At 39.2% G+C, this 20,669-nt stretch overlaps 1 protein-coding gene across 2 annotated transcripts in view; it reads left to right on the forward strand.

The window, feature by feature from the left end:
* Positions 1 to 20,669, forward strand: part of LOC114665984 (epithelial cell-transforming sequence 2 oncogene-like) — a 78,265-nt gene that overhangs the window by 12,727 nt on the left and 44,869 nt on the right. For both annotated transcript variants that reach the window (XM_051919281.1, XM_051919280.1), the window contains exons 2-5: positions 1,080 to 1,330; positions 2,370 to 2,482; positions 4,554 to 4,716; positions 12,488 to 12,740. In XM_051919281.1, coding sequence (XP_051775241.1) covers positions 1,100 to 1,330; positions 2,370 to 2,482; positions 4,554 to 4,716; positions 12,488 to 12,740 — 760 coding nt within the window. In that variant the 5' untranslated portion in view covers positions 1,080 to 1,099. The remainder of the gene's footprint in view (positions 1 to 1,079; positions 1,331 to 2,369; positions 2,483 to 4,553; positions 4,717 to 12,487; positions 12,741 to 20,669) is intronic.

Consider the following 20,669-nt stretch of genomic DNA (forward strand, 5'->3'; position numbering starts at 1 on the left):
TTCCTCATAGACACACCGTATCAGTAGTGGGATTTCAACTCGCAACCTCGGGGGTATGAAGTCCAAAGACTTAACCACTACACTGCACTGCCTGCCTAAAGTACTTTTACATGTGCCATATCTTCATAAGTAGCAATTTTTTTGTTTGTATTCATGAATTACCGGGCAGTAAAATGGGACTGTATCCTATACAAGAAATCATTTTATATTACACTTTTTATTGAGAGCAGTGTTTTAAATAAACCAGTCAGATAATTTTCAAGTACTGTATATTTTGTACAGCCTTTTTCATAATGTCCACTTAATTTCAGTATGCTTCATGTTGCCCATGTATTAAACATTTGTAAAGCAAAATTGGCTGGATGGCACATTAGTGTTTTATATAGCCTCTTTCACAGTGAGTACCATCAGAATGTAATGACCATTATCATACAATTAAGACAAATTTAATACATAGATTAAAGGAACTGTTCCATTGTCCAGGATGGGTTGTACAACTTGTATGCTGGTGGGCTGCAGTAGCGGCAGGTTTTCATTCCAGTCACTTTCTCTATTATTGGCCAATCACTAATGCTAATGGCACATATTATACTGCTTCGATTTTAATTGGTTTGATTTCATTAACGAGCAGCCAGATAATAATGTGTGAAGCAAGCCAAAAGGTGACCAGGCTAACTTCGATCTTTTGCACCTTTGTCTTTTATACACTATATCTGTCTCCGTAAAATGTCTGAAAAGGAAAAAGTGAAGATCTAAGAAATGCAGAAAATAATTGGATGGCAATCTCATGGGAAGAATGTTTTGTAATAACTGGTGTGGCAAAATTTTAAAGAGCTTCTGTGAAAAATCAAATCTCATAAGGGGGAAAATAAAGTACTATCTACAAATTTAAAGTCTCTAGAATAAAACCTGCAGCTACTGTGGCCTTCCAGGATCGGAGTTCAACACTCCTGCTCTAGGAGCAAGAGGAAACTCCTTGTCCATGATTGTGGTGGTTATTTGGTAGACTTAAAAGCTTTTCTTTAAAGCTCAAGAAATAGGGCATGCTATAATAGATTTTTTTTTTAATCTTCACTAAGGCTGCATTACATCAAGCTTTATGGAGACAAAACCCTTTGACACGGCAGCAGGTTTAAGTGGCATAATAAAGAAGAAGTTGGGAGCCACCCCTCACAGTATCAAACAATGGCAACTGGAAAGTATTGGGGTGCACCCTGGTGCTACTGACCTGACTCTCAATGATGCCTATTTGGACAATCATGCAAATGTTACCATGGAAACAAAATTCAGCACCTGGACTCCTAGAGGCAATAAGGTGTCCAATCAGCAGGTAATTCTCTCCAAATTCCTGGACTTGGATATTTTTATTCTTTTTCATTTTATGTCCGCAATATATGCTTTATGGCAGAGCACCAGCCAATCATTAATTTTGTTTTTTCCCATATGTAGTACATGACTAATGTTTGTAATGTGGTTAAAATTTTGAATTTGAGTTTTCATTGATTTACATGGATCATCAAACGTGTTTTTTATAACCCTTTTAGGATCCTAAAATTTTGAAAATTTCACTTCAAATAAATTAGTAATTCTAGTAAATGAAAGTGATGGATGTTTAATATCCATGGCTATACATCCACCACCAAGAGCAGGAAAAGGAGGATGTCTGACATATGTCAAAAGTAGTATTCAGCAGATTGCCACAAAAGATGACCTCTTCACTTTTTCACATTTTTATGTGGCTTCACACCCCTGGATTTTGGGATTTTCTGCCATTGTTTTCTGTAGTCTCTTTTCAAGCTCTGTTTGGTTAGAGGGAAACCAACTGATTGTATGTATAGATAGAGAAATTGGGATATACATATTATTGCATACGTATTCAAATGTGAAGTGTAATGTGTTAAATGTAGTTATGCAGGTATACTAGTAGATATAGTGCAAACCTTCATATGTATTGTGTGTAATCCGTCGTGTTCACCCTGCATATCAATGTGTAAAATGGACAAATGTAGAATTTTGTGGCTATGTATTGCTTTGGTCTGTGCAGAGTGCAATAATAGTGTTTACTCCCTTCATAGGTCTGCCTTCTTCTTTTTTTTTTTTTTGGTAACCATCATAAGCATCTGTTTAATACATTTTAATATATTTTTTTTCCTCATTTTATGTGATACCTGCCTTAGGCCAGCCCCTTAGTGTCTTATTGTAATTGCTTTGGTTTGAAAGCTATTTCAAAGTAATTTTATTCTATGGCCTGGAGGTCTTTTACTTCCCTAAATCAGACCTGGAGGAGTTACCTAATTTTAATAAAATAATTGCTATCAATCAATTATTATGCTGCAAAGTATTGACTGGATTTTTGTGTTTTTTGCCAGCTTTTTCAGGAGAGAACCACTCTCATCTGTCATTGGTTTGATCTGTGGACTGACCGTCAGCGTAAGCAATTTATCCATGCAATACTACAGAGGTGCAGTAGATCACAGCTCAAGTATGTATCAGGGATAATGCTGCATGAATTAGTAACATCTTGTTGATAGTGATTGCTTACAATGTGAAGTGTTAAATCTTAGACAGCCATATTTGCCCCATACATTTTGTTGATTTGGCACAATACACAACAATTCTGCCATATTCTGCATCCTTCTCATCTGCTGCTTTTTTTTAACCTTCTGTTCAAAGAAGTCCTCCTCTTAGATTCCTTCTTTTGCAATCTGTCATCTTTATAATCTGAGTTCTTTAGCTTATCAATGTGTACAATAATTCTTTCTTTGCATTTATATAGCGCTTTTCTCACACTACTCAAAGCGCTCTGCGATTGCAGGTTAAGGGCCCAACAGAGCAGAGTCCCTTTTGGCATTTGCGGAATTCGAACTGGCAAACTTCCGATTGCCAGAGCAGATCCCTAGCCTCCGAGCCACCACTCCACCTAGTACAAAGGAATCAATTGAACATGAAACATGCAGTGCAGGAAATGGTGACACATAATATAGACAGGTTCTTCCTAGGTTCTAAGAAGTAGAGAAGGGCAAGCTCATTTAGCAATACACCCTTAAAACATACTGGATTTCTCCAAAAGAGCAGAAGGCATGGGCATCAAAAAGGAGTCTAGGAGGAAACATGCAATTTTTTTTTTTTACCCAGGCTGTTAGAGTTCATGGAAAGTCTGACCCTCTTTCAAGAGTGAGAATGAGGCCATGGAGAATTGGCTGGAGGTAACAGCACTTCTGGCTGATGGAGGATAGCACATAGTCCCAAAACAGCTATGGTGCCATGTTGTACTAGGAGTGGCAGGAGACATCCCATAATCCTTCAATGTATTAGCTGGCAGCAATTGGCCCGAGTGGAAGAAATGGCGCACTCTGGCCCTGTTTGGTGAGGCAATCAAGAGCAACAAAAGAGACCGATTCTTTAACATTAAATGAGGGCAATATAATGCAGTGGTAATAGTGACCTTCAGAAGATCCTATTCAATGGTGACCTCAAAAGTTTGTAGACCCATCCATTAAACCAGACAACCCAAGAAGGGAATTTGAGCCAGAAGTTGGTGGTATGGGCTAAGGAATGCGAGTTCATAAAATAGATTGATCAGTCTTTCACTGTGTGGTAGGAAAGGGAGTGTTTTGTGTTATTTTGCACATGGGCTCAGGGCCGTCTTAATGTATGGGCCCTGGCCGGGGGCCCACAATGCTTCTGATGCCTATGTAAGTTTCTGTTTTGCTTTCAAAACAGGTGCCCCAGTGCACTACTTTGCCCAGGGGCCTATTATGCTGTTAAGACGGCCCTGCATGAGCAAGTGGGGCTAGCCATAATGCCTTGTATCCGGGTCTATAAAGAGAGCCCCAGAGAGACTACAAAATTATTCTGTTTATTTAGTGTCCTAGAAATTTGATTCTGTTCATCTGGACAGAGTTTTTAAGTGGGAGAAATATTTCGAGACTTATCCAAGTCTCTTCCTCAGTCTCAATTGACTGCAGGTTTCCCCAACCTTATAAACAGTACCTTTGCTTAATCACAGAGACTAGCACCATTGACAAAGGGCCTTTATTTAGTGTATTTTTGTTTTCCCTGAATGGCACACAGGTGGTATGTTTCAAAGCCACAGAGTCTTGGATTTAAATCTTCAGTCAGGCACTACTTGTATAGTGTTGGCACATCCCTCACCCAACCCTGTATATACAGCTTTCTTACATATACTGCCCATTTTTTTTATTTTGTTTTTTGTTTTAATCTAGCCCAAAAATGTGTAATTAGCTCTGGATCCCTACGACCCTAAACTGGGCAAGTGGGATATTGAATGAATGAATGGGTGGGTGGATGGACATGGTCTCCCTTTGTCCATCCCTCCCTTGTTCTTTTGTTAAGAATCATCTCACTTCTGATTATTTTTACATTAATGTTTTTTAGGTTTGAAGCATTGCTACATCAGTGTTTTCTTGTCACGGTTTGGGTGACAGCTATGCACAGTGAACAGTAACCCCCTTCAGAGTGTTTTGTGTATGGGTTTTATTTCTTTAAATATATAGATCAATGGTATTAAACTAAGTTATGTTTCTATCCAGGTTTACCAGGGACTGGTTTACGGAGACTGTTCCTATTACTAAGTTGGACTTCACCACAGCTCTACCTCGTTTCTTGTCACTGTACATCTTTTCCTTTCTAAACCCAAAGGAGCTGTGCAAGGCTGCTAAGGTTAGCTGGCACTGGAAATTTCTAGCAGAACAGGTAAGTTAATGCTTCATTTTAACAGTTTTTATATTTTCAGATATATACAGTTTTTAAGTATGTATTTGGAAAGAATAAATTAACTTTTTTTGTGGCTTTAAATTACCATTTTGATGCATGTGCTCAAGAGCCCCCGCTAATTAGAGTAAATACAAGAGAGGAGAAAGGGTTTACGATTCTTAATGCACCTTTTTAGTCTGTTTGTTAATCTTCATAGTGGGTAGTGTTGAAGCCACACTGAGCTGACATCCTGAGTTTGAATAATTTGCTGGGTTATTGTCCATGCAGAGTTTGTGTTCTTTCTGTGTCGATTTTCCTTCGGCTATTTCATTTTTTTCCTCCCATGTTCTCAAAGACCTTCAGGTTAGGATGACTGGCAATTCCAAATAAGCCCTTTGTGAATGAGAGTGTTCATGTTTTCTGCCCAGGGCTGTTTTCTGCCTTGTGCCTGACGCTGCTGGAGTAGGTTGCATCTATCTACAACCGTGAATTGGATTAAACACGTCTGCTAGTGGTTTTGTTTAAATGGCACTTTCACATCTAGCTTTATCAAAGTGCTTTACAAAGCAGTCTGTTTTTGTACAGTGCCTTTCAATCACACACTGCAATCTCACATTTGAGTTCATTATAAAGGGCATTTCTGGTCTAAGTGCCTTAATAGTGAGTTTTCAATACACAATTTACAAAGCAAGAAGCAAGTTAATCTAAACAAGTTTCATATATACCAGTATACTTCAGTTCCATTTAACAGTATCGTGTATAGTGCCTTTGATGATGAACATTACTACAAACTGGTAACCAATGGAAGGAATAATCAATTATTGTATTTAAAGTATACTAATAGTACTACTACTACTACTATAGTTCCTTTGATAGCGAGATATCAGCTGTAAAACATTTTGTAATATATACTGTTCAGAAAAAAAATTAAAGGAACACTTTTTTTTTTTTTTTTTTATCGGACTATAGCATCAAGTCAATGAAACTTGATCTGGTCAGCTAAGCAGCAGAGGGGGTTGTTAATCAGTTTCAGCTGCTTTGATGTTAATGAAATTTAACAGGTGCACTAGAGGGGCAACAATGAGACGACACCCAAAACAGGAATGGTTTAACAGGTGGAGGCCACTGACATTTTTCCCTCCATCTGTTTTTCCATTAGTTTTGCATTTTGCTACGGTCAGTGTCACTGCTGGTAGCATGAGGCAATACCTGGACCCTACAGAGCTGGAACAGTTAGTCCAACTTCTCCAGGATGGCGCATATGTGCCATTGCTGGAAGGTTTGCTGTGTCTCTCGGCACAGTCTCGCGGGCATGGAGAAGATTCTAGGACATGGGCAGTTACTCTAGGAGAGCTAGACAGGGCTGTACAAGGTTCTTAACCCATCAGTAGGACCGTTATCTGCTCCTTTTGGGCAAGGAGGAACAGGATGAGAACTGCCAGAGCCCTACAAAATGACCTCCAGCAGGCCACTGGTGTGAATGTCTTGGTCCATCCAACAGGTTGCACCTCAGACTGTCCAGGAGCTCAGTGATGTCCTGTTCCAGATCTGGAAGGAGATCCCCCAGGACACCATCCGTCGTCTCATTAGGAGCATTCCCCCCCTACCGACGTTGTTCGGCTACAAGCACGTGGGGGTGGGGTCATACAAACTACCGAGTACGATTTTGAGTTGCTGCAATGAAATTTCTGCAAAATGGACCAGCCTGCCGCATCATTTTTTCACTTTGATTTTCAGGATGTCTTTGAATTTACCTCTCTGTAGGTTGATAATTTTCATTTCCATCAAACGATATGGCATCCTTTGTTTTTATCCAGTCCATATCAGTATAGATATCCAGCATGATTTTTTTCCCATTGAGATCTGATGTGTTTTCAAAGTGTTCCTTTAAATTTTTTTTGAGCATGTATAATTTATAATGCTTAATGCATAGGAAGAACGGTCTGAAAATATTTTATCACTAATTTATATAGTGTCTTCTATAGTAAGCTCTATTACAAGTGCATTTCCTAACCAGTGATACTGCAGTTCCAGTAATACATTTTCACGTAAGAATGTGAAAAAACATTTTGAATGAGAGCAGGCCACTTAGCCCATTATACAATAACTATTCAATTCTTAAGATTTGAAAGTTCGAAAAGAGCCATCTTCAATTACACTACTGATTTAACTATCATAATCTCTTAGCTACTTGCATGTTTAATTTTTTTGTTGTTCATAAGATTCATTCTGTTTTTCTTTTTCACAATGTGGTGTGGAACTATTTTCTATTTAGAGCTGGAACACTGTCACCACCATTTTTTTTGTGTCTCAGTATGACTTTGGCAGTGCTGTTTATGGTCCTTGAGCCCAGTCACATGACCCAGGGAGGTTGGGGTATGGATCACATGATGTGTTGCAAATACCTCCCTTCATATATAAGATGGCAGTGTGCTGCTTTCAGTGTCCAAGCTTTGGATTAAAATGTAAACTGCAGTGGTACAGAACTGGGATTTCTATTTATTAATAGGACATCTCATTCTACATTGACTACATGTTCTCTCTTGGTTGTTTTTTTTTTTTTTTTTTTTTTTTGCTGCTGACTTCTGATATTTTCTATTTTCTAATGTGACCATTGCCTGCACTTTTGACTACTCTTTCGTATAATCCCTAACTTGTACCATCATTCCCAGTTCTACCCAAAGTGTTAACTAGACAACATTCTACCTCACTATGTGTCTGTAGTTCTTTTTGAGATGAAATGTTTAACATTTTTATTAACAGTATGGCTGGGCAGGTTTAATGCTTGTCAACATGTACAGTGTTAAGAATTTATATTAAAATTCTCAAACAAGAAATCCACTTATTCCCATCATAAATTTAAAAATTTTAATATGAAAGAATTCAACTCCATTTTTTTGCTTGTAGCTTGCAACTCACTCCTCTGGAATTAATGTAATGTCTCTTCTCTGAATGAACTGTATGGTTGGTTTGTTAGGCCAGAGAATATCATAGCAGCATCAGGTGAAATGCAGAAACCCTAATTCTAGATGGGGCACTGGCCTGTGAAAAAGCACACACTAACTCAAACTGAGACGATTTTAGGATTAGTACTGGAATAAACTCCAAATCTAAGATTTGGGATGGGACACTGTAATATTCATAGCTTGTTCTTGATGCTAATAAAATTTGCTTTTGCAAAATGGGTCATTTTTGGTCTCTCAAGACCCTTGTTAGATAATGTAATTCACATACAATATAATTACTAAATCATAGGATTTAATCCTGTTCTCGAGTGCGCCCTTGAGGTCATCTGGTCCAAATACTGTTTTTCTCTGTAAATAAAACTAATGTAATGACTTTCAGGCATAAAACAAACGTTTCTGAATTTTGAGCAAGTTATTGAGTAATGGTGTTTTAAATAAAAAAAAAAAAAAAAGAAGCTGAAGTGGTGACCCTGACTGATTTTTATAGTTCAGAAAGGTTTTCAAATTTATTAAAATGAAAAACTGAAAAATTTTAATTCCTTTAAGTATTTAAACCCTTTAGTTCTCCCTAATGTGTCTGGAACTTGATTGGATACCACCTATGGTAAACTGAATTGACTGGACATCATCTTAAAAAGTAATATGTGTACCTGTGTATACAGGGTCACACAATTCACAGTACGTGTCCGGACAAAAAACAAACCCTGCAATCAAGTATATCCTCTGTAGACCTCCATGAACAAATTGTGGTGAGGCATAGATCAGGGAGAAGGGATAAAACCATTTCTTACTCTTACTCTGAGTGTTCCCAAGAGCACCATGGCCTCAATAATGTTGAAATGGAAGAAGTTTGAAACCACCATGACTCTTCCTAGAGTTGGCCATTCGGCCAAACTGAGCAACCAGGCAAGTAGGGCCTTGGTCAGGGAGGTGAATGAGAACCCTATGGTCACTTTAACAGACCTTTTAGAAGTCCTTTTCTAAGATGGTAGGACCTGTTGGAAGGATGTCTTCTCCACATCACTCTACCATTTTAGGGGTTTATGATGGAGAAGCTATATGGAATCCACTGTAAAGTAAAAGGGAGCTGGCAGCATTTATATAAAAAAAAAAAAAAAACTGAAAAAGCATGAGGAGCAAGATTCTGTGTCCTGATGAAACCCAATTTGAACGGTTTGAGCAGAGCTACAAGCATGATGCCTATTGAGAACCAGGCACTGCTCATCATTTACAGTACCTAATACTATCACAATGGTGAAGTATGGTGATGGCAGCATCCTGGAATGTGGGCACTTCTCTCTGGCAGGGACAGGGAGACTGGTCAAAACTGATGGAAGGTGGAGTGCAGCCAAATACAGAGAGGTCCTTGAAGAAACACCTGCTCCTGAGTGCATGTGACATCAAAGTGGGAGGATGGCTCACCTGTCATCGTGTCAATGGCTTGAAGCCAACAGCCAAGAAAATTCTGGAGTGGCTTTGCGACAAATAATAATAATAATAATAATTCTTTGCATTTATATAGCGCTTTTCTCAATCTGACTGTGAGTGCCCCAGCCAAAGCTCAGACTTAAACCCCATGGAATACATGTGTAGAGACCTGAAGATAGCAGTTTACAGATGTGTCCCATCTAATTTAACAGACCTGAGAGGATCTCCCATTAAGAATGGGATGAACTGCCCAAATCCAGCTATGCAAAGCTGATGGAGACTTTGCTATGAAGATTCAAAGCTGCTAAAGGAGCTTTTACAATGTATTGAATTAAGGATTAGAGTACTTGTATGAATGAGACATTTCAGTTTTTTTTTGTTTTTTTTTTTAATTGCAAACCTTTCTGTAAACGTTTTCATGTTGTCATTTATGGGTTATTGAGTGCAGATGGATAGGCGCAAATGTATCCATTTAAAATTAACTGTAGAACACAGTTGGCAGAAAGAGATGGGGCCTGAATAGTTTTTGAATCCACTGTATCTACATAGAGAGTGTGTGAGGTTTTTGTTTTGTACCTCCAAATGTATTCATTTGTTCTTCTTTATTATTATATGATAACAGGTTGCCCAAAGTAAAATTGTGTAACTGCAATGTCATAGAAATTTCTGATTATGCTTTATTACAGGGTTCACCATAGGAAGTTCCCACACCTCAATTGGTGACTCAACCCATTCCAGGCAGATGAGGTTTTTACTAAATACTGTACATATATTCATTAATTGACTTCTGAAAACATCACAAAGTATATTTAAGAGGTCAAATAATATACTCCTATATTACCATAACTGCATTAGCTGGGTAGCACCAGAATTATCACTGTTCACTCTAGCTACAGTATGTTCCTTCAAACAACAAGGAAGAAATATCAAACTCTGCAGCAGGCATCTTTGTCTGTCCCAAGAAAATTAATCTTAGAAAGCAATTACCCTTTCAAATGTAAATGTACTTAGATTCTTAAATAATTTTAAGAACCTGATGAAACCTTCCGTAATTCCACATGTTCAAGCACAAATTATTATAGACAATTGCTATGTGACTTGTGATGTGTGTTCAGTGTAACATTTACTTCATCTGTGTCAAACTCTGTTTAGGTCTTAAATCTCTAAGTGGAAAGGCACTTGACGGAGGTGAATCCAATTGGCTGCATTGCCACTTCAAGTAAAATGTGTATGTGAATGAATATACATATTCATTCATATAAAATACACACACAACACAAAACGGATCTGTCTGTAATGCTGTATCACAGACCCTCCACTCTGTTTATCACCTGGATAGTCCGAACACTTTTGTTGGAATGCTATGTATTGAGTACAGTTCAGCCTTTAATACCATCATCCCTGCTAAACTGGTTGTAAAACTCGGAGAACTGTGCCTGCCTAATTCCATCTGCAGCTGGATACAGGACTTTATAACCAGAAGAATTCAAGTAGTTAGTTTAGGATTGGCAACAAAACATCACCACTGATGCTGATTTTTCCACGACATTTTCTGCCTGGGAACAAAGCTGTACTCACTATTCAGTTATGACCGTTTAGCCAGATATGACACTAATCGTAGAATTTGCTGATGACACCAAAGTCATTAGTCTCCTTAACAGGAGATTAACAGTCCATCTGACTTGTGTCTCATACACCACCACATCTTGAACATAACCAAAACTAAAGAAATTATTCTGGACTTCAAGAGTGGATAAATGAAACACTTTCCAGTCTGCGTTGATGCGGCAGATGTGGGGAGAGTGGGTAAATTTCTCAGTCTGCACATCTCAGAGTAACTAAACTGGTCAACAGGCATCATATTCACCGTTTAAAAAAGCACAGCAGTGCCTACACTTCCCCAGATATTTGACAAAGTATGGTATGCAGGAACAAATACTGGTGAGCTTCTATTGCAGCACTTTTGAGACTGTATTGACGGGAGGGATTTCAGTCAGGAAAAGTGGTCACCACAAAGGGTGGTGAAAGAGGCACAGCTTCTTTTTTTTTTTTCTCACAAAATATAGTCCATATATACCAACAGAATACGTTTGCAATTCTGTGTGACCCAACTCACCCTGGGTACAGTCTGTTTTTCCAAACTGAGGTCAGGCCTTCGCTGTTCTAGTATCAAAGCTGTCGCCTCTTGGTTTCAAGAATGGTTTTTACTCAAACTGTCTTCTATCACCATTGTGTGCCACAGTTACAGTAAATAAATTGTATATTAAAGCACACATTTAGCTATCAACTTACTACCTAGTCATGTCCAGTAAGTGTGTTGTGTTGTATTTGTATTGTCTTGCGCTTTTCTTGTCATGTATTGTATACAGGTGACTTGTACTATATTTCATGCACCGGACTGGACAGATCAAGTAATATTAACTTTATACATTTGTACAAAAGGCAAATGAAGAATTTTGATTTTGGATCCATTATATCAGCATTGGTTTAAATTATTTTGGGCTACACATTGAATTTTTTTTTCTTTCACTAAGCAAGGATGCTCTATATAACCAATTCTTTTTGACATTCCTGATGTGCAAAACTTCTGAAACCCTGTTAATTTAACTTGGGGTTGTAGGGACAGGATACACTGGGCTATTGCAGTAGTTTTAATTTCTGCCTATTTTATTCAACATCCTTGATCTCCATAAATTCTAATCCTTTAATAGCCCTATAAGTGTACTCTAACTTGTGAATATTACAGTTACAATCCCATATGGAACATTAGTATTTAATGAACACTATACTACCACTAGCTTACAGTAAGCGTCCTAACTTGTCAGCTGTAGTACAATGTGAAAATGAATTTCTGCATTTATTAATTGAAAATTTATGGCATGAGTGACGAGCGCAAAACACGCCCTTCATCAAGGCTACCCTGCAGCTGGTCTGTTTAAAGTATACCATGAATATCGTAAATTACTGAAAGCCTTCTTGCCATTCTTTTTCTGATTATGTCTTTGCTATACCCACTCGTGCTCATCTCTCGTTTTTTGTGGTAATGGGGATCTGAATAGGACTATTTAGTGGTGCACTCAAATTGTAACAGTGTCTGACTTGATATTTCAGAACAAAATAAATGTTATGTTCATGAAAAAGGCAACTCTTTATTTGCTCAAGGCTGAATAATATCAAGATCTTTGTTGTCTCATTTTTCTTTTCTGACACATCACTCAGTTATGACTGTTTTACTGATGGTTTGCCAGATACCATAGTCTATGACATATATATTGTTTAATTATATATAATTGTATGTGGCAAGGTTTTATTCACACACCCTTATTTTCCAGGTTAGAAGGTGGGCAACTGAATATTTTAATCATTTTATTTTTTAGGATTGCCTGTGGAGTCCCAAGTGTGTGAAACGTGGCTGGTTTCTGCCTTACTCCCCTGCAGACAATGAATATGGTGCCTGGAAGAAGCATTATATCAACTGTGCTGCTGACATCGATTACCTGATTCCAAGGGAAGCAGCTGATACATATGGGACTCTGAATGCGCCAACAGCAGATGCTGAAGAGGTTGATGAAAAGATGAGAGAGAAATTGATCCGGATGACAATTCGCCAAAAGATCGCCGACCATAAAAGTCAGTGGTATTCCCTATATCCAATATCTTCCTTATAGGCTGAGGTATGAAGTGCATGCAGTTCTACATCCCTGTTGGTTTTTAGTAGTGGTGAGATAGTAGGATATGATTGGATACTTGCAGTTCGCTCATTTGTTCTTGGGGATAAAGCCAATACACTTTCAGCATACTTGTTGACGTTTATGTACAGATATGAATCAGAGATTTCAAAGCTAATCTCTGCCCATATTTATCAAACATCTCCGAATTGCTCCTATGAATTGCATTGAAAGTCTGACTAGGATAAGAATATGTCTTACCTCCAGAGTAGGATATGAAGAATAGTTATGAAACGTCCTAAACCTCACTTACAGTAAGAAATAGGAGCTCACATTTGAGCATGAATGACATCACAATTTTATAGCACCCTAAAGAGCAAAATGACACACATGATGATGATTTATAATTTTCTGATACGACTGCTAAGGCTTCACCACAAACGTAATACTCAAAGTAGTAGGAGAAGGAGGAAAATAAGATATTACGCTGTTGATGGGATTACTGCCACTTTACAACTACATCAAAAATAATACTGTAACAAGCACGGAGATGGAACTACAGAGACAAGCACACTCCAAACAGGAGTAAAGCCCAGTAACTGGAATATTAATTTAACAGCAGAAGGTCCTCTGCCATGCTTTCAGAAAAATCGCCTTCTTGCTGTTTATGGCCGTGAAAAACTCCTTGCAAAGTAACAGTTACGGAAACTAGCTAAGGATGTTCCTGCTCATTTTCTGAAGGCACATTTACTCTTCCAGTGCTCTCGACTACCCTCCAGAGTTGAGTGCCCTTCCAGGGGTCCAAGCAGAAGATTCAAACCCAGGATAGTGGATTCACCATGCTATCACTGTTAACTTCCTAGTGATGTAAAAACTACTGTTGACAATACAGTTTTTAATATATTGTTGCACTTGAAGCCGTCATTCTGGAGCCACTTAACCTATTTGCCATCTCTACACAATTATAATTCATTTTTAAGTTCACTTTTTTTCCTGTGTAACCTTTTTCATGGTGAACATGATGCCAAATACAGTGGTGTGAAAAACTATTTGCCCCCTTCCTGATTTCTTATTCTTTTGCATGTTTGTCACACAAAATGTTTCTGATCATCAAACACATTTAACCATTAGTCAAATATAACACAAGTAAACACAAAATGCAGTTTTTAAATGATGGTTTTTATTATTTAGGGAGAAAAAAAATCCAAACCTACATGGCCCTGTGTGAAAAAGTAATTGCCCCCTTGTTAAAAAATAACCTAACTGTGGTGTATCACACCTGAGTTCAATTTCCGTAGCCACCCCCAGGCCTGATTACTGCCACACCTGTTTCAATCAAGAAATCACTTAAATAGGAGCTGCCTGACACAGAGAAGTAGACCAAAAGCACCTCAAAAGCTAGACATCATGCCAAGATCCAAAGAAATTCAGGAACAAATGAGAACAGAAGTAATTGAGATCTATCAGTCTGGTAAAGGTTATAAAGCCATTTCTAAAGCTTTGGGACTCCAGCGAACCACAGTGAGAGACATTATCCACAAATGGCAAAAACATGGAACAGTGGTGAACCTTCCCAGGAGTGGCCAGCCGACCAAAATTACCCCCAAGAGCGCAGAGACGACTCATCCGAGAGATCACAAAAGACGTATAAAGAACTGCAGGCCTCACTTGCCTCAATTAAGGTCAGTGTTCACGACTCCACCATAAGAAAGAGACTGGGCAAAAACGGCCTGCATGGCAGATTTCCAAGACGCAAACCACTGTTAAGCAAAAAGAACATTAGGGCTCGTCTCAATTTTGCTAAGAAACATCTCAATGATTGCCAAGACTTTTGGGAAAATACCTTGTGGACTGATGAGACAAAAGTTGAACTTTTTGGAAGGCAAATGTCCCGTTACATCTGGCGTAAAAGGAACACAGCATTTCAGAAAAAGAACATCATACCAACAGTAAAATATGGTGGTGGTAGTGTGATGGTCTGGGGTTGTTTTGCTGCTTCAGGACCTGGAAGGCTTGCTGTGATAGATGGAACCATGAATTCTACTGTCTACCAAAAAATCCTGAAGGAGAATGTCCGGCCATCTGTTTGTCAACTCAAGCTGAAGCGATCTTGGGTGCTGCAACAGGACAATGACCCAAAACACACCAGCAAATCCACCTCTGAATGGCTGAAGAAAAACAAAATGAAGACTTTGGAGTGGCCTAGTCAAAGTCCTGACCTGAATCCAATTGAGATGCTATGGCATGACCTTAAAAAGGCGGTTCATGCTAGAAAACCCTCAAATAAAGCTGAATTACAACAATTTTGCAAAGATGAGTGGGCCAAAATTCCTCCAGAGCGCTGTAATAGACTCATTGCAAGTTATCGCAAACGCTTGATTGCAGTTATTGCTGCTAAGGGTGGCCCAACCAGTTATTAGGTTCAGGGGACAATTACTTTTTCACACAGGGCCATGTAGGTTTGGATTTTTTTTTCTCCCTAAATAATAAAAACCACCATTTACAAACTGCATTTTGTGTTTACTTGTGTTATATTTGACTAATGGTTAAATGTGTTTGATGATCAGAAACATTTTGTGTGACAAACATGCAAAAGAATAAGAAATCAGGAAGGGGGCAAATAGTTTTTCACACCACTGTAAACATGAATTCTGTGTCCAAATTAAAGAGAAATGCAATCAAAGAGTAATGAAAACATTCTTGTGAAAAGTAAGCACATCCCATGAAATGTTTTTTCTTTTTAAACTTATCTGGACAAATTTAAGATTTGATCTTCATTTAAACAGCACCTTTAGATAAAGGTGATGTAATGGGGGCAGGGAGAATTTTGACTTTGCAATAAAATATTTAAAAAAAAAAAAAAAAGTTTAACAGTCCATTTCCGTCTGTGGAAAGCATAATTACTCTTGGCTCTAATAGCTAGTGTTTTCTTCTGAAGTCAGTGGTTCCTCTAACTGTCCACAACTCTCTGACAGTGACTAAAAGAAATTTCTGCATGGAGAGAGAGAGGAAAGAACTCTTTCAGCTGTGCAATGTTTGAGGGGTGTCTTGAGTGCACAGTATTTTGATGGGATTCCAGTCCAGGCTTTGACTTGGTCATTTCAGAACCCAACAATATTATTGGTTGGTTGTTTTATTGTTTGTTTTTTGGGTTTTTTTTTGGTGTCCTATCACAGGTCCCCTTTTGGTTCAACTTCAGTCTTCTGATAGATGGCCTCTCATTACCCTTAAACATCCTCTGATACCATGAAACATTCATAGTGAGTTCTGTGATCAGCAAAGCTGCCCCAAACCAGAACATTTCCACCATTGTAGTTTACAGTTAGTATCAAGTTTTGGTCAAAAGAACTAAACTCCACATATCTCCGTTTTTCCCTAGTCTGTCCAGAGTACATTATTACAGAAGTCCTGGGGCCTCATGTATAAACGGTGCGTACTCATAGAAATGTTGCGTACGAATGTTTCCACGCTTAAATCGCGATGTATAAAACCTAAACTTGGCGTAAAGCCACGAACATTTCCACGGTACCTCATACCCTGGCGTACGCAATTTCTCCGCTCGGTTTTGCAGACTGGCGGCACCCAGCATCAAAGCAGTGCTACTGTTCCTGTGTGGTCACCCTTTCTTTCTTAGACCCACATTCCTGACGCGGCTTTATAAATGCACTGAAATTAACTGCATATTGTTTTAGTGTAATGCATCTGATTGTAATTAACCTGTAGCAATATAATGGTCCAGGGAATAGCCATAGTATTCCAAATACCATAACTGCTTTAGCGTTGTTACGCTCACTGCATCATCTTCTTCTTCTTCTTTCAGCTGCTCCTGTTAAGGGTTGCCACAGCGGATCATCTTTTTCCATATTGCTCTCACTGCACCACTCGGAGTATTTTATATCACTGTATCTGAGTGGGGAATCACAGCAGCAGCTGATCAGAAAGAGAATTCTCGGTATACAGTTTCAAGCACACACTACCTCAACCACGGCAAAACGCGTCAAAGCCATTCCTGTACGGACCTCGCGTTTCAGAAACGGTTTCATCCCAAGAACTATAAACGCACTCAATCAGTCCATCAAGTGCTCCTTGTAGAACTGTTTGTACTTATAAGTACAATTACCGGTACCCCACTGTAAACCTGCACTACAGTTATAATATTGCACAACCTGCGCCACTTTATAAAGCTAGTATGATGACGATATAATTTTTAAGATGAAATGCAGCAAAATATGTTGCTTATAGTATACAGATAAAACTTTCACTTTATTTAAATAATCTGTATTGTAAATAATTAAACATGTGAGGACACGGTGCCGCAGCGCTAGCTAGTTCACGGATAGCTCCTGCCTTGCACTGTATTATTGCTGGTGCTGACGCGACACTGGAAGGATAGATGGATACAATAATTAAACATGTACTACTCAGATATTTCAATGTTCCTGAAAAGTTTTGAAGAATCAGCGTTCTAAGCTTACAGATGGCTTAACGTCTATTACAGAGCTGATTGTGTGGCGATTGGGTATTTGGAGAAAGAAAAGTAAGGGCAGGAATTGGAGGTTAGTACGTTTGAAAGAGACAGTACTCCTGTAATTTCATCGAAGGTCGCACATGGCGCAGCAAGCCTCTTGCGTGAGATATGAACAATCACTGTGCCACCATGTTCCCATGTTTAATAACATGCTTTCATTCCTATCATCATGAAAAAGATATCGCGTATACAATTAATTTATTCAGAGAGCTGTAATATCACGAATGCAATGGATTCTGTGTCCTGTCGGAGAAAGAGAAAGAACGGAAGCACGTAGTGATTCACACACACAGAGCACATAGAAGATTGAATACAGAACAAAGCATTTAACATGCTACTTGAGAAATTAGTAAAATAAACGATTTTAAGATGAAGTTTATGATGTTCTATTTTAATGACAAAATAAACTACGTGATTAAAGTGGAAATTTCGAGATTAAAGTTGACATTTCATGCTTTTTTCCCCACTGTGTGCCTATTTTTTTTTCTCTGTACCCTAATAAGCTTTCATATGACACTCAGACGGTGGGCTACGAGTCGACTTTTCACGCCGACTTTGATATGTGACTTCTTTTTTATTTCGGGCACTGTGCGACTTTGTGAACTTGAGCTTTCGAGTTTCTCCAACACTATGTCACTCAATCAACTTCCTTTTGTTGATTATATCACTGTTTAAACCAACAAATAGTACGTTTTTTTCCTTTGCCTCCACTTGGTATTCGCTGAAATTCTTATATTTTCCCCCGTGCTTTTCCCATTGTCTTTTCACAGAAGGCTATTTATATCGATTTACATATTCAAAGAGGCGTAATTCTGGGAGGAGTTGGGGCGGGACAGAAGGCACGTGCGTTACTTTTCACGCTGATCGGGATTTATGTAGTGGAAGAACGTGAAAGTTTGCGTGCGCACAGATTCCTGCATCTGGATTTTTCTGTGCGTACGCACATTCCTGCTTTTGTGCTTACACCATGATATGCGAGTTCTACGCACGGCGTTATACATGAGGCCCCTGGTCTTTGCCTGTGTAGGTGCCACCTCCAACTCTGTCTTCTGCTTTCTGGTCAGTGCCACCATCTCCAACTCATATAACATAGCTGGTCTCACTACTATCCTGTAGACCTTCCCTTTCACTTTTGCTGATATCTGTCTGTCACACATCACTCCTGACACTCTTCTACCCTGCCTGCACTCTTTTTCACCTCTCTTCCACAATCCCCTTCACTCTGTACTGTTGATCCCAAGTATTTAAACTCCTCCACCTTCGCCAACTCTACTCCTTGCATCCTGACCATTCCACTGACCTCCCTCTCATTTACACACACGTATTCTGTCTTGTTCCTACTGACCTTCATTCCTCTCCTCTCTAGAGCAGATCTCCACCTCTCCAGGGTCTCCTCAATTTGCTCCCTACTAACGCTACAGATCACAATGTCATCAGCAAACATCATAGCCCACGGGGACTCCTGTCTAATGTTGTCTGTCAACCTGTCCATCACCATTGCAAATAAGAAAGGTCTCAGAGCCGATCCCAGATGTAATCCCACCTCCACCTTGAATGCATCCGTCACTCTTACCGCAGACCTCACCATGGTCACACTTCCTTTATGCATATCCTGTACCACTCTTACATACTTCTCTGCCACTCCCAACTTCCTCATGCAATACCACAGCTCCTCTCGAGGCACCCTGACATATGCTTTCTCCAGGTCCACAAAGACGCAATGCAACTCCTTCTGGCCATCTCTATACTTCTCCATCAACACCCTCAGAGCAAACATCACATCTGTGGTGCTCTTTCTTGGCATGAAACCATCCTGCTGCTCACTAATCATCACCTGGCAGCGCAAAGTCCCACACCCACAACGTCGCCTGTGGTGTTCCACAGGGCTCTGTGCTGGGCCCTATCCTTTTTACTATCTACATGCTCCCCCTTGGAACTGTCATTGGCAGACATGGTTTATCGTTCCATTGCTATGCCGATGACACTCAGCTTTACCTCAGGACTACTCCCACCTCCTCTACTGCTCCTCTGCCAACATCTACATTGTCTACCTGCCTGGAGGAGATAGAGGCTTGGATGAGGCTCAATTTTCTTCAGTTGAACAGATCCAAAACAGAAGCCATCTTAGTTGGTACATCACATCATCTTCGCTCTTCTACCATCACCAGTATTACTTTCTCTGGCCAAAATATTCCTCTTTCCACATCTGTTACTAATTTGGGTGTTAGAATGGACTCCCAACTTACTTTTGACACCCACATCAAATATCTCTGTAAGTCATCTTTTTACCATCTCAAGAACATCGCCAAACTCCGCCCATTACTCACCCTGGCAGATGCAGAGAAGCTCGTCCATGCCTTTGTCTCTTCCAGGCTGGATTACTGTAATGCACTCCTCATTGGGATTCCTGGCAAGAGTATCCAGAGACTCCAGTATATTCAGAACAGCGCTGCCAGGATCCTGATGAGGGTGCGAAAGTATGATCACATCACCCCAATCCTGAAAACCCTTCACTGGCTCCCTGTTTCATTCAGAATAGAGTATAAGGTCTCCCTTCTTACCCATCAGTGCATTTATGGACATGCCCCTCTTTATCTACAGGAACTCCTTACCCCCATAACTCCTTACGTTCCCTCCGCTCTGTACTCACTAACACTCTTCAAGTCCCCAGAACTAAGCTCAGCAGCATGGGTGACAGGGCGTTTTCATCGGTGGCGCCGAGGCTGTGGAATGCCCTCCCTGATTACCTGAGAGCCCCACAGTCGACTGAGGCCTTTAAGCGAAACCTAAAAACTCATCTTTTTAGAAAGTCATTTTGTTAAAGTATTTTATAGACTCTTCTGTTCTTTTTTTTTTATTTTATTATTCTATTTTTACTCTGTAGCACTTTGGGATTGCTAAAATATAAAGTGCAATATAAATAAAATTTATTATTATTATTATTATTATTACCTCACTGCAGAAATGATTCCACAGACAAAATATCTTCGTTTTTAAAAGTTTAGTTAAGTTTCAAAGTAAAACAGTTCACACACAAAAGAAAATTATCAAAAAAAATGGAAAAATTTATAAGAAAAGTTCAGTTCTAGGCTCAATCTTGTTGCATCTTAAATCGTTGTTATTAACATTTCTGAACCTTTTCAAAACATTTCTGAACCATTTCAAAGAGGTCAGAAAACTGTATGCTTATCCCATTTCTAAGTTGCAAATGGGTCTTTCAAGTGCCTGCTTACTGGGACCTGTTCTAAACACAACAACTATTGATATCACGCTATCAAGTTATAGCAAGAAGGTTCTATCTCTTACTAACTTATAGGGGGAAAAGACCATACCATTGTCTGTGACTATGGAATTATATTCTAT

This window comes from Erpetoichthys calabaricus, chromosome 15 (assembly GCF_900747795.2).
Source record: "Erpetoichthys calabaricus chromosome 15, fErpCal1.3, whole genome shotgun sequence".
Lineage (NCBI taxonomy): Eukaryota > Metazoa > Chordata > Cladistia > Polypteriformes > Polypteridae > Erpetoichthys > Erpetoichthys calabaricus.